The sequence below is a fragment of the Nicotiana attenuata genome, unplaced genomic scaffold, assembly GCF_001879085.1.
Source record: "Nicotiana attenuata strain UT unplaced genomic scaffold, NIATTr2, whole genome shotgun sequence".
In the NCBI taxonomy this organism is placed as follows: Eukaryota; Viridiplantae; Streptophyta; class Magnoliopsida; order Solanales; family Solanaceae; genus Nicotiana; species Nicotiana attenuata.
The window spans coordinates 497399-517438 of record NW_017670628.1 but is presented as its reverse complement, the minus strand read 5'-3'; the positions used below and the strand labels follow the sequence as shown (position 1 = coordinate 517438).

Genomic DNA, 20040 nt, shown 5'->3' with positions numbered 1-20040 from the left:
GGGGGGAGCGGGCAGGTTGGTTAAAAGTAAAAGGATTTTTTTTTTCTCTAAATGTATTTTTTTTGTTAATTCAAATTAATTACACGTGCCACTTTTTAATTGGTTTATTTGACACGTCATTAGCAAGTGTAAGTCACGCATATGGTCTGATGCACTCAGATGTTTGCTTGATACACTTAATAGTTATTTGAAGTGGCTAAATGGTAAATGGTTCGATTGAGATATTTGTTGATCGTTGAGGACAACTTAAAGGACTGTTTATGTATTTGGCAAATCTGATCTTTCCCCACGTTCGAATCCCCTCCTTTCTCTTTCTCTCGCTTTCTCCTCTCCATTTCTTCAATTTCCTCTCTGTATATTTCTTCAATGGATAAACCAGAAACCTCACCGGAATCTCGAACCAGTTCATCATCATCAACAACAATCATAACCCACCACTTAACGGTTCCGCCCGGTCTAACTCCACAAGAATTCCAAGAACTGAGTCCATCCGTCAGTGAGTTCCACTCTTACCGAGTCAACTCGGCCCAATGCTCTTCCCTACTTGCGCAGCGCATCCACGCGCCGGCAGATACCGTGTGGACCGTGGTCCGCCGGTTCGACAAGCCCCAAACGTACAAGCACTTCATCAAGAGCTGTTCGGTAAGTGAAGACTTTCGTATAGCAGTGGGGTCCACCCGTGACGTCAGCGTCATCTCTGGTTTACCGGCTGCTACCAGTACCGAACGGCTCGATATCTTGGACGATGACCGGCACGTAACGGGGTTTAGTATCATTGGTGGTGAGCACCGGCTGAGGAATTACCGGTCTGTTACGACGGTGCATGGATTCGAACGTGATGGGAAGATCTGGACCGTTGTTTTGGAATCTTACGTTGTTGATGTACCTGAAGGGAATACGGAGGAAGATACCCGTCTTTTTGCTGATACTGTTGTCAAGTTGAACCTTCAGAAGTTGGCTACTGTAACAGAAACTTTGGCACGTGAAGCTGCTGCTGGTGGTGGTGATGCGATGCGAGTCACAGGTGAATAATCCAAATCACAAAAAAGGAAAAGAGAAGAAAAGAAATCTTTTTTTTTTTTTCCTTTGTCAATGTTCTTGTTCGTTTTGGTTCTTTTTCTATTGCCTTTTGGGGTTGTTTTTATGTCAAAATGAATTCATGAAAAGAAAGAATTTTGGTTTATATGGTAACGCACAGAATCAAGAATCTTGAGATGAGTGATGTTGTTTGTATTCTGTAACTTCGTTTTCTGATCAAAGGAAAAGGAAATGGTATCTTCTTTTAACTTCAATTGTATATTGAGTCCTGTTTTTCAAGAGGAAATTAAATGGAAACTTTAGTTATTTTCTTTCTCGAACTGATCAGCTTATTAATCACTATTTCTTAAATTGTTTTTGGGAGAAGCGTGGGTCTTGAATAAAGGAACAGGAAGCCAGAACAAGGGGAGGCACATAAGGTGAAATTTGAACTCCTCAACCGTTTAGGTGTATAGTGAAATTAGAATAAATTGTTTCTAAATAATTACAATCTAAGCTTGTAAATTTAGTGTTAATTTTTCAACATTTACCATTTCTTAAGATTTTCTGTAACATTTCCAAGTCCAATTCCCACAATATTCCCACAATGTGAGCTTTGATTTTTTAGTAACCGACTTGTAATTAATTGGTGTTCTTGCACATATAATAATGTGACTGAAATTATGAGCAGTAGAAATTGCAAGAAGTGCTGAAGAGTTGTAATGCAAGATTTGAAGATGTGTAAATGGAAAGTGGGGACCATATACGATTAGATTGTGTACAAAGGCTACTGTTGATTGTCAATTCTCTATGAGTAGTACATTTCTTGTGGCATAAGTACTACTCCTATTTGGTTTAGTTTGTCCGCTTGATTGGTTCACTTCTCCAGTTTTTTCAGTTATAGTTGTTTGTCCATTTGCAGTTTTGCACTCACCAATTATTTCCTCTCAACGTGTGTTTGAAGTTACTCTCTTAGCTATTTTTATCAGCCAAGTACTTGTTAATATTCATCAAACAAGCCAAATGTCAGGCTAGGTAGTTTATATATATATATATATATATATATATATATATATATATGTGGAATTTTAATGTATCAGCTTGGGGTGTTAAAATGGTAGTAATTCTTTTATTAAACTTCCCCAAATCAATTCTACCTACTTAATTTAAACATTGAATACTAACAGTATTTGTTGAGAAACTGAGATTAGACTAGTAAAAGATGAAAAGAATTATAGAGAAAATTTAGTACATGATAATATGGAGGAAAAGATATATGAAAATTAGAAGAAAATCCATGAAGAGAAAAGGTCAGATTAATTCTTTTTTATAAGTTTGGCTTTTGCGGAAGAAACCTTAATTCGAATTGGTTTCAATCAAAACACTCAAAAAGGATTTTTTTTTTTTTTAAATTGTTGGTTTGCTTTACCTGAATAATAATTGCTTTATGTTACCAAATTGACATGTTTTCTTCTATTCGAAAACTTGTTTAGTAAAAAGCTTTTTGCAGCTAATGAAAATAAACGATCATTATTTGAAGACAAATCTTTTTAATGAAAACTGAAATAATAGAAATTTCCATTAGGGGAAAGAGAATCAATAATGTACACGGTTAAGATCGAATGTCTTCGATCTATACACTTGGGAGGCCCTCCGAAGTCCGAGTTCGGGTAAGGTCAGGTTCGAGCTCGAGGGACCAGACATGAGTTCGAAGGCGAGGCACGATGGATAACGAGGTCAGGTGTGTTCTACCCCGACATATTACCGTTATGGATTTGTACCGGAACGAGCTAGATTCCTGCGACGTCCCCAAAATAATGGCGCAAATTTACGGAGTATGATCCTACTTTATTGTTCTTACTGCCCTAAGCCACCTCGAGGTCACTGCGATAGCTAACATTGGTTTGATTCACTTCTATCTTTCATTCCTACTTCATATTTCTTGATTATTAATTGGTATTGAACTAAATCACATATCTTTAAAACTACAAATCAAGTTTAATTGTTACTCGTATTTTCGAGGTAAACAGTTTGGCGCCCACCGTGGGGCTAAAGATAATAGTGATGACTTCTTTATTGATTCTCGTTACACACGTTGTCTTTACACTTTTTCTTGTCAAGATTCTTGATTTTCAGGCTTGAACTTGTCTAGCACACAAAACGCACATGTTCATGACACTGAGGGTCTCGGAGAAAACAGCAGTGTAGGGGTCGGTGTACCACCCATAAACCTTGAGAAAGTGCCAAATATGGAGCCAGTTGATATCAGTTCGCACAACACTCTGAACACGGATTCAGGCACAGACCCCGTAGGGAGTGCACGCAGGGAAGATCGACCAGGGGACCAAGGAACGCCAAGTGTAGGAGATGGAGGAGTTAGTCTCCAAGTAATATTCGAGATGCTGCAGGCTCAGCAAATCGCCATTGCTCAACTCCAAAGTCAAAATAAAACCCTGAGCGTAGCTGAACATAAAAACAATCGGCATGTTGAGCCAATGCCAGAGAGATCCAATGAAAACGGCTCGGGGACTGACCCCACAATTATGAAAATTCTCGAAGAGCTCACTAAAAGGATCGAGTCCAGATGAAAGAAAATTGAAGACAATGATAAGAAGGTGGAGACTTATAATTCCCGCGTAGACCAGATACCGGGGGCACCCCCAGTTTTGAAGGGTTTGGATGCCAAGAAGTTCATACAAAAACCGTTCCCTCAGAGCGCAGCTCGATGCACATCCCTAAGAAATTTCGCATGCCCGATATAACCAAGTATAATAGAACAACCGACCCCAACGAGCATATCACTTCGTAACTTGCAAAATCAAAGGGAATGATTTGAATGATGATGAAATCGAGTCAATGCTGTTGAAAAAGTTTGGAGAAACGCTATCTAAGGGAGCCATGATTTGGTATCACAACTTAGCTCCTAACTCTACTGATTTGTTCGCTATGTTACTCTTCACCAAATGATGAAGTTCCCAACAGAGGAAGGGATAAAAGCGACCTACAGAGAGCAACATGCTGCAAAGAAGATGTTTGCGATTGAGGAGGTAGGACCGATTCCAGAGTCTCCGACCTTGGAGAAGTCGAGCCCTAAGGATGAGTAGGCCGCCAAATAGCAATTACAACCTCCAGCCTCGATGAAGTCAAAGCAACAGGCGATCGAAGACGAAGATGAGGATTTCATTACTCCTCGAACCTTCAACGTTCCCGAAGAATCTTATGCGACAAAATCAACTATCGAGGAACTGGAGAAGGTTATCTTTGATCGAGTACATGCCGCAGAAAAAGGTATACTTGGGAACGGGACAAACCCCCGAACTCAGGGAAAAACTCATTCAATTTCTTATTGATAATATGGATTGCTTTGCTTGGTCCCACTTAGATATGACAGGGATCCCGCCAGAAATCACCATACATCGGTTGAGCACCGACCCCAAGTTCAAACCGGTGTAGCAAAAGAGGAGGCCTCAGTCCGAGGCAAAGCATGCCTTCATAAAAGACGAGGTAACAAAGAATCCTTAAAATAGGATCCATTCGAGAGGTAAAGTACCCCGAATGGTTAGCAAACATAGTTGTAGTTCCTAAAAAAGGAAATAAACTTAGAATGTGTATGGATTATAAGTACTTGAACAAAGCAGGTCCGAAATATTCTTTCCCATTTCCAAACATCGACCGAATGATCGATGCCACGGCTGGCCACGAGACCCTAACTTTTCTCGATGCCTACTCCGGGTACAATCAAATTCAGATGAACCTGGAGGACAAGGAAAAGACTTCATTTATAACTAAGTTTGGAACTTATTGTTACAACGTAATGCCCTTTGGACTAAAAAACGTAGGAGCTACATACCAATGCCTAGTTAACAAAATGCTTGAAGAACAAATAGGTAAAACAATGGAAGTCTATATTGATGACATGTTGGTTAAGTCCTTGCGCGCATAGGACCATTTAGTACATTTGCAGGAAGCGTTTACAATTTTGAGAAAATATAACATGAAGCTTAACCCGGAGAGATGTTCCTTTGGAGTTGGCTCGGGGAAGTTCCTCGGCTTTATGGTGTCAAATCGGGGTATCGAAATCAATCCCGATAAGATCAAGGCTATCGAGGATATCACGATCATGGATAGTGTGAAGGTCATGCAAAGGCTAACAAGGCGAATAACTACCTTGGGTCGATTCATTTTGAGGTCGTCGTATCGAAGTCACCGGTTTTTTTCCTTGCTCAAAAAGAAAAAGGATTTCCCGTGGACCTCAGAATGTCATTAAGCCTTGGAAGAGTTGAAGCGATATCTGTCGAGCCCGCCTTTTCTTCACACTCAAAGGAAGATGAAAGGCTGTATCTATACTTGGCAGTATCCGAGATAGCGGTAAGTGGGGTACTAGTTCGAGAAGAGCAAGGTACACAACTTCCTGTTTATTATGTAAGCGAAACTCTAGGAGATTCTGAAACTAGATATCCTCACTTAGAAAAATTAGCACTTGCACTGATAAGCGCATTTAGAAAGCTAAAACTATATTTTCAATGTCATCCAAGTATTAACCACTTACCCTCTTCGAAACATTTTACATAAGTCCGAGCTATCGGGCTGATTGGCCAAATGGGCCGTCGAACTTAGCGAGTACGATATCGAATATCAACCCCGAACGGCCATCAAGTTTCAAATCCTAGCTGACTTCGTGGCCGATTTTACGCTGACCCTCGTACCTGAAGTGGAGAAAGAACTCCTGCTAAACTCGGGTACAACATCGGGTGTATGGACCCTTTTCACGGACGGTGCCTCAAATGTCAAAGGGTTCGGACTTGACATTGTCTTAAAACCTCCCACAGGTGATACTATTAGGCAATCTATCAAAACACCAAGATTAACTAACAATGAGGCCGAGTATGAGGCCATGATTGCAGGTCTTGAGCTTGCTAAAAGCTTAGGAGTAGAGGTCCTCGAGGCCAAGTGCGATTCCCTATTGGTTGTAAACCAAGTAAACAAAAGCTTCAACGTTCGAGAAGATAGGATGCAACGGTACTTGGATAAACTGCAGGTAACCTTGCATCGCTTCAAGGAGTGGACTCTGGATCATGTGACTCGAGAGCAGAATAGTGAGGCCGATGCGCTTGCCAATCTGGGCTCTTCTGTTGAAGAAGGTGATATCGTCCCGGGGACTGTTGTCCAATTATCAAGGTCCGTGGTTGAAGAGGGTCATGCCAAAATAAATTCAACAAGCCTGACGTGGGACTGGAGGAATAAGTATATTGACTATTTGAAGAATGGTAAACTTCGGCCGGACCACAAAGAATCGAGGGCCTTACGAGCCAAGGTTACTAGATTTGCATTGGATAAAGATGGAACATTGTATAGGAGAACGTTCGATGGGCCATTGGCGGTATGTTTTGGGCTAGGAGAACCCAATTATATCCATCGGGAAATCCACGAAAGCACTTGTGGGAATCACTCCGGCGCCGAGTCTTTGATTCGCAAAATTATCAGAGCATGTTACTACTAGGACAGCATGGAAAAGGATACTAAGGAATTTGTCAGAAAATGTGATAAGTGTCAACGATTCGCACCGATGATCCATCAGCCTGGAGAACAACTTCATTCGGTCCTGTCCCCATGGCCTTTCATGAAATGGGGAATGGATATAGTCAGCCCTATACCAGCGACCCCAGGTAAAGCTAAATTTATCCTATTTATGACTGATTATTTTTCTAAGTGGGTAGAAGCGCAGGCCTTCGAGAAGGTCCGAGAAAAGGAAGTCATTGACTTCATTTGGGACCACATCATATTTTGATTCGGAATACCCGCCGAGATTGTGTGTGACAACGGAAAGAAATTCATCAGTAGCAAGGTAACGAAGTTCCTCAAAGCGCATAAAATAAAGAGGATTCTATCAACACCCTACCACCCAACCGGAAACGGACAGGTCGAGTCAACAAATAAAACTATCATTCAGAACTTGAATAAATGACTGGATGATGCAAAGGGGAAATGGAGAAAAGTTTTGCTCGAGGTTCTTTGGGCATATTAGACTATATCAAAGTCCTGTACGGGGGCCACCCCGTTCTCTCTAGTATATGGCTCTGAGGCCCTCATCCCCGTCGAAGTTGGAGAACCCAGCGCCAGGTTTCGACATGCATCGGAGGAGTCAAATCACGAGGCTATGAATGCCAGCCTCGAGTTATTAGACTAAAAGCGAGAAGTGGAGCTCGTTTGGATGGCCGCACAGAAGCAAAGGATAGAAAGATACTACAATAGAAGAACCAACCTTCGACATTTTGGAATCGGGGACATAGTCCTACGGAAAGTCACCCTAAATACTCGAGACCCAAATGAAGGGAAACTTGGACCGAATTGGGAAAGACCATACCGAGTCCTCAGAGTTGTTGGTAAAGGATCTTACAAACTCAGCACAATGTAAGGCCAACAACTGCCAAACAAGTGGAACATATCACTGCTCAAACAATACTACTGCTAAGGTATGACCTTATCCTTTGTAAATTTGAGTTTAAAACTAACTCATTACAGGATTTTGATCAAGGGCGTACGATCTCGAGGACATTGTATTTCTACACGAAGTCCATAGGTTCTAAAGCATGTGTTGCACTCTTTTTCCCTTAGATCGGATTTCTTCCCAAATGGGTTTCACCGGCAAGGTTTTTAACGAGGCAACAATTATGTGCTACATAAGGAGAACTCAACAGTATCCAAGGTTTCCTTTTAATCAACCTCGAATACTGGGCATCACCTTTGGAGATTATATTTTCAAGGAAAATACTTAACGCCTAAGAGGGCCTCGATAGGAAATTTTGTAATGCACCAAACGGTCTGGTGAACCGTGTCCACATAGAATAGTCAAGCCCCGACGAAAAGCATGTACGTGTGTATCAATTATTAGAAGAAGCATTTTGTTAATATCAAAAACACTTTGTATCTCAATGAAGTCTACTATTACACGAACTCCACACTTATAATCCTACGGGAAACGGCTCAAGAGCCAAAGCATAAAAGTATCCCCGAATACTTGGGGACTGCCATCGATTGTAAATACATCCGAGCCATCGAAAACTCGGACTTATAAGACCCCAAAGGGGGGAACCCCCCTCGAAATAAAGGCCAAGGCCAATATACTCAGGGACCAACTTTTTGAACAAGTTCAGAAAGTTACCAGAAACAAGTCCAAGCGACATGCCCGAAGGCTACGACCATACTAAAGACTACGGTCATATAAAGGCTACGGCCAAAATAACGCGGCTTGGAGATGTCCTACTTCCGCTATAAATTTAAGGCCATCAAACACTTTGTAAAACCGGTTGAATCAGGCTACCCTCGGCAAAAGAAAAATATAAAAGGCTTCGATAAATTCAGCCTCCAAAAAATCTGAGGGCCTCGACCCTTGAATAATCCAAGGGCTTCGATAACGTTGGCCTTCGAAAATTCCTCAAGAGTTATTCAATTATGTTTGCTCGAACAAATTACTAATAAGGTTCAGATACGTCGAACCTCCGAAAAACCCAAACGGGTATAAAAAACACATGCTAAGGCATACAAAATTTTTACTATGTCTTTTAGCCGAAAACAGGGAAAAGTATAGCCACTTTAAAGGCCAAATCGGCATCCTAAAGATCCTAAGGGCCATCCTAAACAGCCTAAGGTTCAACTCAAAGAGCCTAAGGGCCAACTTAGGAGAGCTCAAGGGCCAAACCATTTGGAGTTCAAGACCTCTCTCTCACTCAACTCAGACTCAAGAGTCTGATTATTCTGAGCTCTTATCGAATAGATTTTTGTATTGATCAATAAAAACTTAAGGGTTTATTATGTTCTGAATCCAAATCTAGACTCGTACTGATTTTGAATTACCGAAGTCTTCCTCAAATGAGAACAAAATAAAATTCAACACAAGTTAAGGATATAGCTAAAAGATACTTTATATTCATGAAGGGTATTTTACAAAACATGTTTACAACGCCCTCGAAGGGCCATTGCACAAAAAAGAAAATGAAAACCTAATCTATTTTCAGGGTTACATCCCCGGAAGCGTCATCTTAAGAAACTGCACCTTCAGCAGCTCTATCTTTGGGAGCCTCCTCTCCCTCGGGAACATCTTCTTCACTTTCCCCGTCCCCAGAGACACTCACTACGTCCTCATCCTCGGAGTAGACAAGAAACCTAGCATCAGTTTCCCGCGCCTTTGCCTCGGCTATCTCCTCGGCAAGATCGAATCCTCGGGCATGAATCTCTTCGAGAGTCTCCCTCCGAGCTTGAAACTTGGCCAAATCATTGCTCTGCTTTCCCCGATTGGAGGCCTCCTTCAAATCAGCTTGAATAACTGTAGCATCCCTTAAGTACATGGCAATGGATTTATCCGCCGCAGCTTTCGTCTTTTCAGCTTCAGCCTTAGCTTGTACAACTTTAGCTTGGCCTGTACAGTTTCGGCCCGAGTTTTGGCGATCTCGGCCTCCAACTCCTCGATCCTCTTGGCCTGAGCCAGACCTTTCGCTTGAATGCCCAGAGCTGGGTTTCAGCTGAGGCCAGTTGGGCCGTAACAATTTATTTATCGGCAGCATGTTGATCCATGTTCTTCTTCCACTGATGACAATCAGCTTTAACTGAGACATCGCAAGTGTTAGCCTTTGAAGTAGGGCAAAGAAGGCCGTACTCTATTAAAATCACAATTGCCTGCTCATCTAGCCCGGACTCGCTTTTTTGAGCTTTGGCCAATGCAGTCCGGAGATCCTTAAGCTCCTCTTCCTTTTGGCTACAGAGGATCCTTAGGGCCTTCTCTTTGCTCGAAATTTTCTTGAGCTCGGCCTCACATTGGCTCGGCTCAGCTCTGAACTTTACGATGGCCTATACGTAGAATGGAGATATATCAGTCAATAGAAAAGATAGAAAAGAGAAAATTACAATAATGAAAGTAAGTACTTACCCGGGAGAGGAGATTTTGAGCCTTCTTGAAGATGGCAGATGCATCATTAAGGTCATTGGCATCCTCAATCCCAGTGTAGCAACCTTGAAAGGGATCTTCCTCGAGGACCTTGCTCGTATCGGGCATTTGTAGAGCGTTGGCTTACTCGATTGCCCCTTCGGAATAAGTTGGCAAAGAAAGGGAGTGACATCTTGTCGCGGCCCCAAGCTTTTCACTCGGGGCATTATCATTAGCTTCAGGGGTCTCAGCATTCGCCCCCTCCGGTATAGTTGTTGAAGACGGAGGGACAATCTCAACCTCCGGGGACACGGGGTCCTCACCTGCATCTTCCTCCGGGTTCCCTCATCACGGGACGAAGTCCCCAGTTCGGAAGGTATGAAGGCCTCGATTGGTTTCCTGGTTCGAAGCACCAAAATTAATTCTTCGCCATCATTTTCCTCATCATCCAGGGAATCATAGGCCGAATCTGTGCCCGCTTGAGCAAATCTTTTTCACAGCCTTCGAGCAGGGGTTTTCTTATCTTCAGGGCCTTCGGGCTTCGAAACCCTCTTCCTTTTATTGTCGTTTTCCGATTTTGGAATCGAAGGCTTGGTCTTCTCCCCGGCCGGAGCCGGCCTCATCTCAGATGCATCCCCAAGGCCTGCACAAGTAAACATGAATGAATTGACTCTACCAGTATATAAAAAGTATTTGAAACTCGGGAAAGCACTTACCACGGTTCTTGGCCTCCCACTGGCCCTACTCTAATTCACGCCGCTTGCGCATATCGTAGGAAGAGGTGGCAGCTAACTTTCAGACCCAATCCTCGAGGTCCAGCACCGCGAGGGGCGCCCATGGGGTGGCTGACAAAAAAAGGATAAAGGTATTATAAGATGAAGAAGTAGAACATGAATAGATACTAGGGAAAGGAACTACACTTACGTTTAAAATTCCACTTCTCCGGGAACAACATCTTGTCCCCGTGGATGATATCTGAAGTTCTTACTCTGACGAACCGTCTCATCCAACCTCGATCTTTGGTCTCATCAATACTGGCGAAGATGGCCTTCGTCGTTCAGCGTTGCAACTTGATGAGCTGTCAGAATAGCTGGGGCTGATAGAATCGAATCAGGTGGCTAAGGGTGAATTCTAACCCCTCGGCCTTTTCGCAAAAGAAGCACAACATAATCACGATATGCCAAAATGAGGGGTGAATCGGACGAAGGGTTACTTTGTATGTTTTGTAGAAGAGGATCACCACCGGATCGAGGGGACCCGGAGTGAAGGGATAAGTGTAAACACTTAAAGCCCCTCCATGTGGGAAGTAATTCTTTCCTCGGGGCGGGGGATCTGAATCACGACCTCATCTCCCCAACCATAGTCCTTCCTCACATCCTTGATAGTTTGCTTCGATATCAGGCTAATGTATCGAGATGCATGCTCAAATCGTCCTGGGATGTCGGCGGGATTTTCAATACTAAAGTCCTTCTGGTACGCAAGGACCGGGGGTGATTTCCTCAAGAATTGGCAGCATCACCGCTTGGCCAGCCGGGAAGTAGAAGAGGACGACGCCTTATCCTTTTTTGGGACCGTTTTGGAAGTTTTAGCCATGACTCTAAGCTAAAGAATACGGGTTGCACAGGGATATGGTGTTTCTTACAAAGGTTTGGCATTTTCCGGCGCTTAAAGAGGCGGTGGAAACGGGTGATTAGAGAAAGAGATAAAGACAGGGGAGATGTGAAGAAAGAGTAACGTTCTTTACTAAGAGGAATCTCCTCATATTTATAGAAGAGCAATGACGCTTCGGCGACACTAGTAGCCGGCCAATACTGGCGTGCATTCAATGTTTTGGGGAAATGGATAGACGGGACATTCGGTCACCTCAAACGGCTGCATCATAGGAATGATATCATCACTAAAGGCTTCGAGAAAATGAGGATAAAAAACATTTCTTATCATCTTACTCTAAGAAACGCGGGGACTATCTGTACACGGTTAAGATCGAATGCCTCCAATCTATACAATTGGGAGGCCCTCCGAAGTCCGAGTCCAGGTAAGGCCAGGTTCGAGCTCGAGGGACCAGACCCGATTTCGAAGGCGACGAACGATGGATACCTAAGTCAGGTGTGTTCTACCCCGAAATAGTACCATTATGGATTTGTACTGGAATGAGCTAGGTTCCTGCCACGTCCCCAAAATTATGGCGCGAATTACGGAGTATGATCGTACAATTCCGTACTAGATGGTTAGACAACTGTACCAAGAATATTTCCTACTGTAAATGGAAATATTCCTTATTTAGGGTTCCCCATTATATAAGGAGGACCCCAATCATTTGTAAGATCATCTTTTTACTGAGAAAAGAATATACTCTCTACCTTTTTGCCTGCTGTTCATCAGAATTGTCTCTTAGCTTAATTGTTCTTACTTTGATTTTCCTACTTTATTGTTCTTACTGCCCTAAGCCACCTCGAGGTCACCGTCTCGAGGTCACTGCCGATAGCTAACATTGGTTTGATTCACTTCTATCTTTCATTCCTACTTCATATTTCTTGATTATTAATTGGTATTGAACTAAATTACATATCTTTAAAATCACAAATCAAGTTTAATTGTTACTCGTATTTTCGAGGTAAACAAATAATATTACCAAAAGAGATACAAACAGACGCGCACCTACATAGGGGTTGAGGGTTACCGGAATTCGTTAGACTCCGAATGAAACCCGCTAAATCATTTACTTGGCCAACACGAACACCAAAAGCTGGATAGTAGAATTGCTTGGGTATTTAGCTTAAGCTTATTTCATCATTGGACAAATCTAGGATCGAGGCCAACTCTAGCTTCTCAACCTTTCCTTTTCTCTTCTTTTCTAAACTTTATTAAGTCAATGTTAGTTTTAAGTACTTTTTTAAGTCAACGCTAGTTTTTAATTCACTATTGTTTCTAAATTTAATTATAGTAGTCAGCTTAATTAATTTTATTCTTTTCAAGTTGTCCTCTCAACAACAAAAGCTCCAAATCGTACCTTCTCTCTCTGCTAATGAAAAAATACAAACCATTCTGCTACAATTTTCCTTCAAAACAAAATAGTGGATATCCGTTGACTCTGATTTATCCAGACCGAGAGTTTGAGGCTCTTTTTAAGTCCTTTGACTGTTGAACATACTCTTAATCTTAATTTTACTTGACTAAGTTTTTGATAATTTTTGAAGAATGAAATATTTTTCTGATCAATGACCCTTTTGTATTTTTAAAATAAGAAATTATGAATTTTAAATTAGACTTAAATGAAACACATTTCTTTCGTGTAGCACCCATTTATGAAATAATCTCACTCTCTCTTTAGCATCGTCTCTTTCTTTAAAAACTTCTTGTGTTTATGCTTTGCTAATAAGTTATCATAATCATTAAGATTTTGAAGAATCATACGTCAAACATTATTGCTAGTAATTGATATATCTAAAGATTGGTACTATTATCGCACTCAAATCCTATATTCACCTATAATGCCAAAATAATTAAATATCGTCGTATCGTTGATGGATAAAAGTCTTAAGATCAGAGCTCAAAGTGGATAGAGAGCTTTTACCAAAAATACTGGCACGAAGTCGGTACTAAAGTTAAATAACTTTGCCATGAAATTTTCCATACCAAAATCATCCCACCAAATCTTAATCAGACCTACCTATGCCTAATATCAAAAGTCAGCCATGCACATACAATTCAGCAATATCGTCCTATTAGTCTATGTAGCACAGTTTATAAACTTATTAGTAAAATTTTAGTCAACAGACCTAAACCAATCATCTCCTCAATAATAGGACAAATGCAAACAAGCTTTCAGCAGGGTAGGAGAGCTTCTGATAATGCCATAATTGTTCAAGAAACTCTAAATTACTTTGCAAAAATAAAAGGTAAATCTAACTATATGTTATTAAAATTAGATCTTGAAAAGGCTTTCGATAGACCGGAATGGTATTTTATTAGGAAAACACTTCTTTACTTCAACATTCCACTGCCTATGATTAGATTAATCATGTCATGTGTTACTACTACCTCCACTCCCATCCTATTTAATGGTACACGTACCCCATTTTTTACACCATCGAGAGGAATCCGTCACGGAGATCCTCTATCACTATACCTATTTATCATGTGTATGGAAATATTTTCACGAAGTATATCCTTATCAGCTGATTATCTCCAATGGCAACCTATCCGGCTATCCAAAAAGGCCCATAACTTTCACACCTTTTCTTTGCGGATGATATCATCCTCTTCCAAGTTACTACTAAGAGTTGCCATGCTATCATAGATGTAATAAACCATTTCATCCACCATTCAGGACAACGAATCAATTTGGCAAAATCCAAATTATTCTTTTCAAGAGCTTTCCACAGGGTGACAGAAACTTCATAACAAATTCTTTCCATATCAAAGAAGAAACCTCTTTTGGAAAGTATTTAGGGTTTCCCATGTTACAATCACGCCTTCAAAACTAGACTGGCAGGATGGAAAATAAATTTTCTAACCATGGCAGGACGTACTACTCTAATAAAATCAACTCTTAATACTTTACCTAACTATGTTATGCAATACATCCACATTCCTCAAACGATCATTCAGAAGATGGAATAATATCAACGCAATTTTCTTTGGGGAACTACTACTACGAAGAAAAAATTGCATTTACTAAAATGGAAGAAAATTGTTACACCTCGTGAATTAGGAGGGTTAGATATTCGGAACTTACGTCAAAAGAATAATGCTTTGCTTGCCGGCCTAGCGTGGAGAGTTTTCCAATCACCATACTCTCTATGGGCTAAGATCCTTATCCATAAGTACCTTAATGTGTCTACAATAACCAACCATTCACCAACTTGGCGTAATATTCTCAAAGCATGGCAACACTGCCAACTTGGGTTACAATGGAAAATAGGCATCGGCTCACACGTAAATTTTTGTCATGACCCTTGGATAAAAGCTGGGGTGACCCTTCGTTCACTAGTTAACGGGCGATTACCTATTAATCATCAAAGCATCAAAATTGCTCACTTTACAATGATCTAGGATGGAATTGGGATCAGATTCCTTTTGACTTAACGGAAGACGTAAAACAACTTATCATAACTCCTCACATATCCTTGGAAAATAAAAGAGCTGATCGTATCTACTGGTCACTAACTAATAATGGCACATTTATAGTCAATTCTATTTATAGGGCCTTAGAAAAAACACATACTGACAGTGCAAACACTTGCAATTAATTCAATTGGTTATGGAAACTACCTATACTTCCTAAAGTGAAGTATTTCATTTGGCTTCTTTACCATAACAGATTGCCAACACGTCAATTTTTACACAAGTTAAATATTATAACTGAACCCACTTGCCCCTTTTGCCACGAAGCAGATGAAACTTTGAATAATATCTTTTTAACTTGTATAAATGCTAGACTTTACTGGCATAAACTGGGAATGGGGACGCTTATTAACTCTCTACTACATTTGGGCAAACCTCAGAAATGGCTATTATCTTTGATAAATTACAAAGGCATTAAACTACCATGCAACATTAATCCCCGTACTTATTTTTCCTTAAGCCTTTGGAACATCTGGATCACTCGTAATAGAAATATTCACGATGGAATTCATATTAATATAAATCTGAATTTCACAACTCAACAGGCCACTGAATTTTCTTACCTAGCTGCATCCTCCCACAAAGTGCCAGAAAGGATCGTGACGCCTCTTAAATGGATACCACCTAAGCTCAATACTTATAAATTAATACAGATGGGGCTCATTCAGCAAAATTGAATACTGACGGCATTGGGGGTCTAATTAGAAATTATGAAGGGGTTTGGATTGTAGGTTTCTCAAGGTACATGCCACGACAATCATCTATTTCAGCGGAGCTACATGCCTGATACAGGGACTTAGAATAGCAATTCAACACAATCTCTCACCACTTTCTGTGGAAATTGATGCAAAGGAGGTAATCACCATGCTGCATTGTGACAATATAATACATGCTAACCAACTACTTGATTGCAGACACCTTCTGCCGAGACTCAGTAATCCCAGGGTTCAACATGCGTACGGAGAACAAAATCAAGTTGCGGATCAACTAGCTAAAGAAGGACATTTTTCGGAATGAAACTCTCCAATGCGAGTTTTTATGCACCACCCTCTTTTGTAACACCTCTTTTGGAAGCTGATAAGCATGGACTAACACTTATGTGACCTCTTCCAGCAACAACATGTGAATCTGATGATCTACATGCTAGGACATGGGGAGCAATAGTGATGAAACACAAAATACGATCATGGAGACTTATCAACTACTATCAGCACCTTTATGTTGTTGTGATGATAATTCCATTAGGAGTACCACAAACAATGTCACTACTACTAGTTTTAACTTAGATTGTAATATGGTACAACCTTAACACCATAGACTCTGTACGCATGAAATTTAATTAATGCTATCTATCTTTCTTAAAAAAAAAAAAAAAAAAAAAAGGGAATGGCAGGAACGGTTTGGATATGGAGATGGAGGCTTATCTTTAGGTGAAAGAAATAGGCTTATCTTAACCCTTTTTTTTCTCTATTTCCTAAACTTTATTAAGTCAATAATAGTTTTTAGTACTTTTTTAAGTCCACGCTAGTTTTTAACTCACTAATGTTTCTTAATTCAATTATAGTAGACAGCTTAATTAATTTTATTCTTTTCAAATGGTCCCCTCAACAATAAAATCTCCAAATCGTACCTTCTCTCTCTACTAATGAAAAAATACAAACCATTCTGCTACAATTTTCCTTCAAAACAAAATAGTGGATATCCGTTGACTCTGATTTATCCAGACCGAGAGTTTGAGGCTCTTTTTAAGTCCTTTGACTGTTGAACATACTCTTAATCTTAATTTTACTTGACTAAGTTTTTGATAATTTTTGAAGAATGAAATATTTTTCTGATCAATGACCCTTTTGTATTCTTAAAATTAGAAATTATGAATTTTAAAATAGACTTAATTGAAACACATTTCTTTCGTGTAGCACCCATTTATGAAATAATCTCACTCTCTCTTTAGTGTCTTCTCTTTCTTTAAAAACTTCTTGTGGTTTATGCTTTGCTAATAAGTTATCATACACATTAAGATTTTAAAGAATCATATGTCAAACATTATTGCTAGTAAATGACATATCTAAAGATGGGTACAGTTGCACTCAAATCCTTAGTTCGCCTATGATGCCAAAAGATTTAAATGTCATTGTATCGTTGATGGATAAAAGTCTTAAGATCAGAGCTCAAAGTGGGTAGGGAAAAAGTGAAAATGGGAATGGCAGGAACGGTTTGGATACGGAGATGGAGGCTTATCTTTAGGTGAAAGAAATAGAGAATGCCCATGCCATTCTCCTATTTCTTTGATCTTTGCATCTTTTATATAGTTGCAACTTATTTTTTTTTTTTCATATTTCTCAGCCGGTATCTATTAATAGTAATGGGAACAGGTTAATAATAATTCGCGCTATGTAAGACCCATTTAAAAAAAAAAAAAGCGCCTCAGCCTAGAAATTTCTCCGAGTACCCAGCTAATGAAGAAAAACCGTAGTGTTGCTTAAATCGATTCCCATTTCCAGCAAGTTCTTTGTCTTCCACTCTTAATACTATATTCATCAAAAGCTGATCAATTTACAGAAAGGGTCCTCTTGCCTCCTCTATTTTTTGGACAGTGTCCTTTATTTATTAAAATTATATTCCATTGGGACTGTACCCAAAGGGTAGTGTACAATCAAATCCTACTCTATTGTGCCCCATCCACAAGATTCTTGTACCAATCAAGAAAGGTCAGCTGTGGTGTGATCCTAATCATGAACATGTCAATATATGCGGTCAATGTTATGATGTGGGGTCATTTTATGGGTAAATTTATTTCATCACATACTATTTTTATTTTTTCATTATTAATTGGGTTATTGACAAATTATACAATATTATTTTCTTATATTGGTGAAAGTATTAAAATAACCTGGCAGTGGCAGTTTATAAGTTATATCACATCTTTCATGTCCAAACACAGCCTTCATGAACATCAGCATCCATATCGATATATAAACACTATTCCCGCACTCTTATTTAATGTTAATGGAACTAATGTGGTTTACCTTCGTTTGCCCTAATACCAATTCAAACGGAAATTTAAGAATTGCATGTAACAATCGCTAAATTCTTTGTCTACACAAAAAAAGATTTGGACTTTTTTGGAATTGCACGTGTTATCATGTCATGGGCGTCTTTCCAGTCATGCCTCATGATTCCTTGGACGCGCCCCACGACGTCCTGGCAAGCCTCCCAACGCCTAGCGCCATGGACGGCCCATGGTCTTGCCCGTGCCAAGTGACAAGCACACTTGTGCCTCTGTCTCCCCATCAATAGTCCTCGCCAGCACCAAGCCGCAGGTAGATGCCAACAGCGCCGCACGCGTTGACTCTGATGCTAAAGACAAGGTTGTTATCAACGGACCTGCTTCTAGCATGTAGGAATCTAAATCCTCTTTATTGTAAATATAAAGTAGTTTACTTCCTGTATTTCCATTATGTCTCTCTAGCTTAGTTAAGTCAAGTCCTGTAACTTTATTTTATTTTAATAAGCATTATTATGGGGGATCAAGTACTCAGATTTTCAAGCAAACAAATAATACTCTGTATTGGTGTCTCTCCCCCTCGACACCATGTTGCTTTTCTGTAATAGCTTTTATTAATGCAATCAAGCTTTCTTTCATCCTTATTCTCTTTTATGTTCTCTTAATTGCTCTTGGTATTGGTTTTTCCTTACGGCACAGACAATCTCGTCTAGCATACAGAGGGGACCCCAGTTGGTGGATAGTAATCGCACATATATCAATTTCTTAGCCTTACGCTGCCCTTCCAAGAAATCTCAAGAAGGCGCCGCGTAACAGTTGGTATCAGAGCCAAGGCTCGACATTAACCGAGGGAACACATTGCCATTACCACCATTTTTTTTACCATGGTGAATCATGGGGACCGCATTGCTGCCCTTGAAGAGACGATTAACGTATTACACCCATCATGAATACAGTGCATGCTCTAAGAACCAGCCTAGTGCAAAGGTTATACGACTTGGGCCGTAAGATGCGGCAAGCCGAAGGTGATAGTACAAACGTCAGTCGTGACTCTAAAGGAGACCAGCAAACTGCAGCCACAGAGGAAGCCGAAGTTTTCAGTAAATTCAAGGGCCTCCAACAGGAGCGGGCCGAGAATTTAGCCTATAGGTCACAAAAGGCACACAAGGTGACTGCCATGTTGCAAGCCTTAAATAGCTTGATGGGCCGACTCAATGTTGTCAATGCTGCGTTACAAGGACTGCTTCGAGGAGGCGGAAACCAGATCGAGGGTGCTGTGAACCTCGCCCCCGTGCCACAAAAGCTAAAGATTCCTGAGCTAGGTAGTTCAGATTTTTCCTAGACCATCTTTAAATACTGAGATTTGGAGTTTTCTTGAGTTTGCCTGATATTATCGCTGTTTCGTAGAGGGTTTCTCATCCACTGCTGCACCTTTGACTAGATTGACCAGAAGGGTGCTCCTTTCTAATGGTCCGAGGAGTGTGAGACAAGCTTTAAAATGCTCAAGACTGCATTGACTACAACCCTAGTATTGTTGTTGCCCACGGGTTCGGGGTCTTACACTATGTATTATGATGCGTCTCTTTTTGGGCTTGGCGCGGTGTTAATGCCAGATGGTAATGTGATTGTCTACGCATCTCGGTAGTTGAAGGTTCATGAGAAGAATTTCCCGGTTCACGACTTGGAATTGGCAGCTATTGTTCATGCATTGTAGATATGGAGGCACTATCTGTATGGTGTTCTATGTGACGTCTATACTAACCATCAGAGTCTCCAGCATCCGTTCAAGCGAAAGGACCTTAACTTCCGACATCGGAGATGGTTAGAGGTTCTGAAAGACTATGATATCATTATTTTTTATTCCCGAGAAGGCCAATATGGTGGCCGATGCCTTGAGTATAAAGGTGGAGAATATGGGAAGCTTGGCATACTTACTAGCAGCATAAAGGCCACTAGCCATGGATGTTCAGGC

General features: G+C 40.6%; 1 protein-coding gene across 1 annotated transcript; it reads left to right on the top strand.

The window, feature by feature from the left end:
- Positions 1-280: 280 nt before the first annotated feature.
- LOC109241683 (abscisic acid receptor PYR1-like) lies at positions 281-1352 on the top strand. The gene has a single exon (XM_019408448.1). It carries the CDS (start codon positions 367-369, stop codon positions 1030-1032), a length of 666 nt encoding a protein of 221 aa, XP_019263993.1. The 5' UTR covers positions 281-366; the 3' UTR covers positions 1033-1352.
- The last annotated feature ends 18688 nt before the right edge of the window (positions 1353-20040 follow it).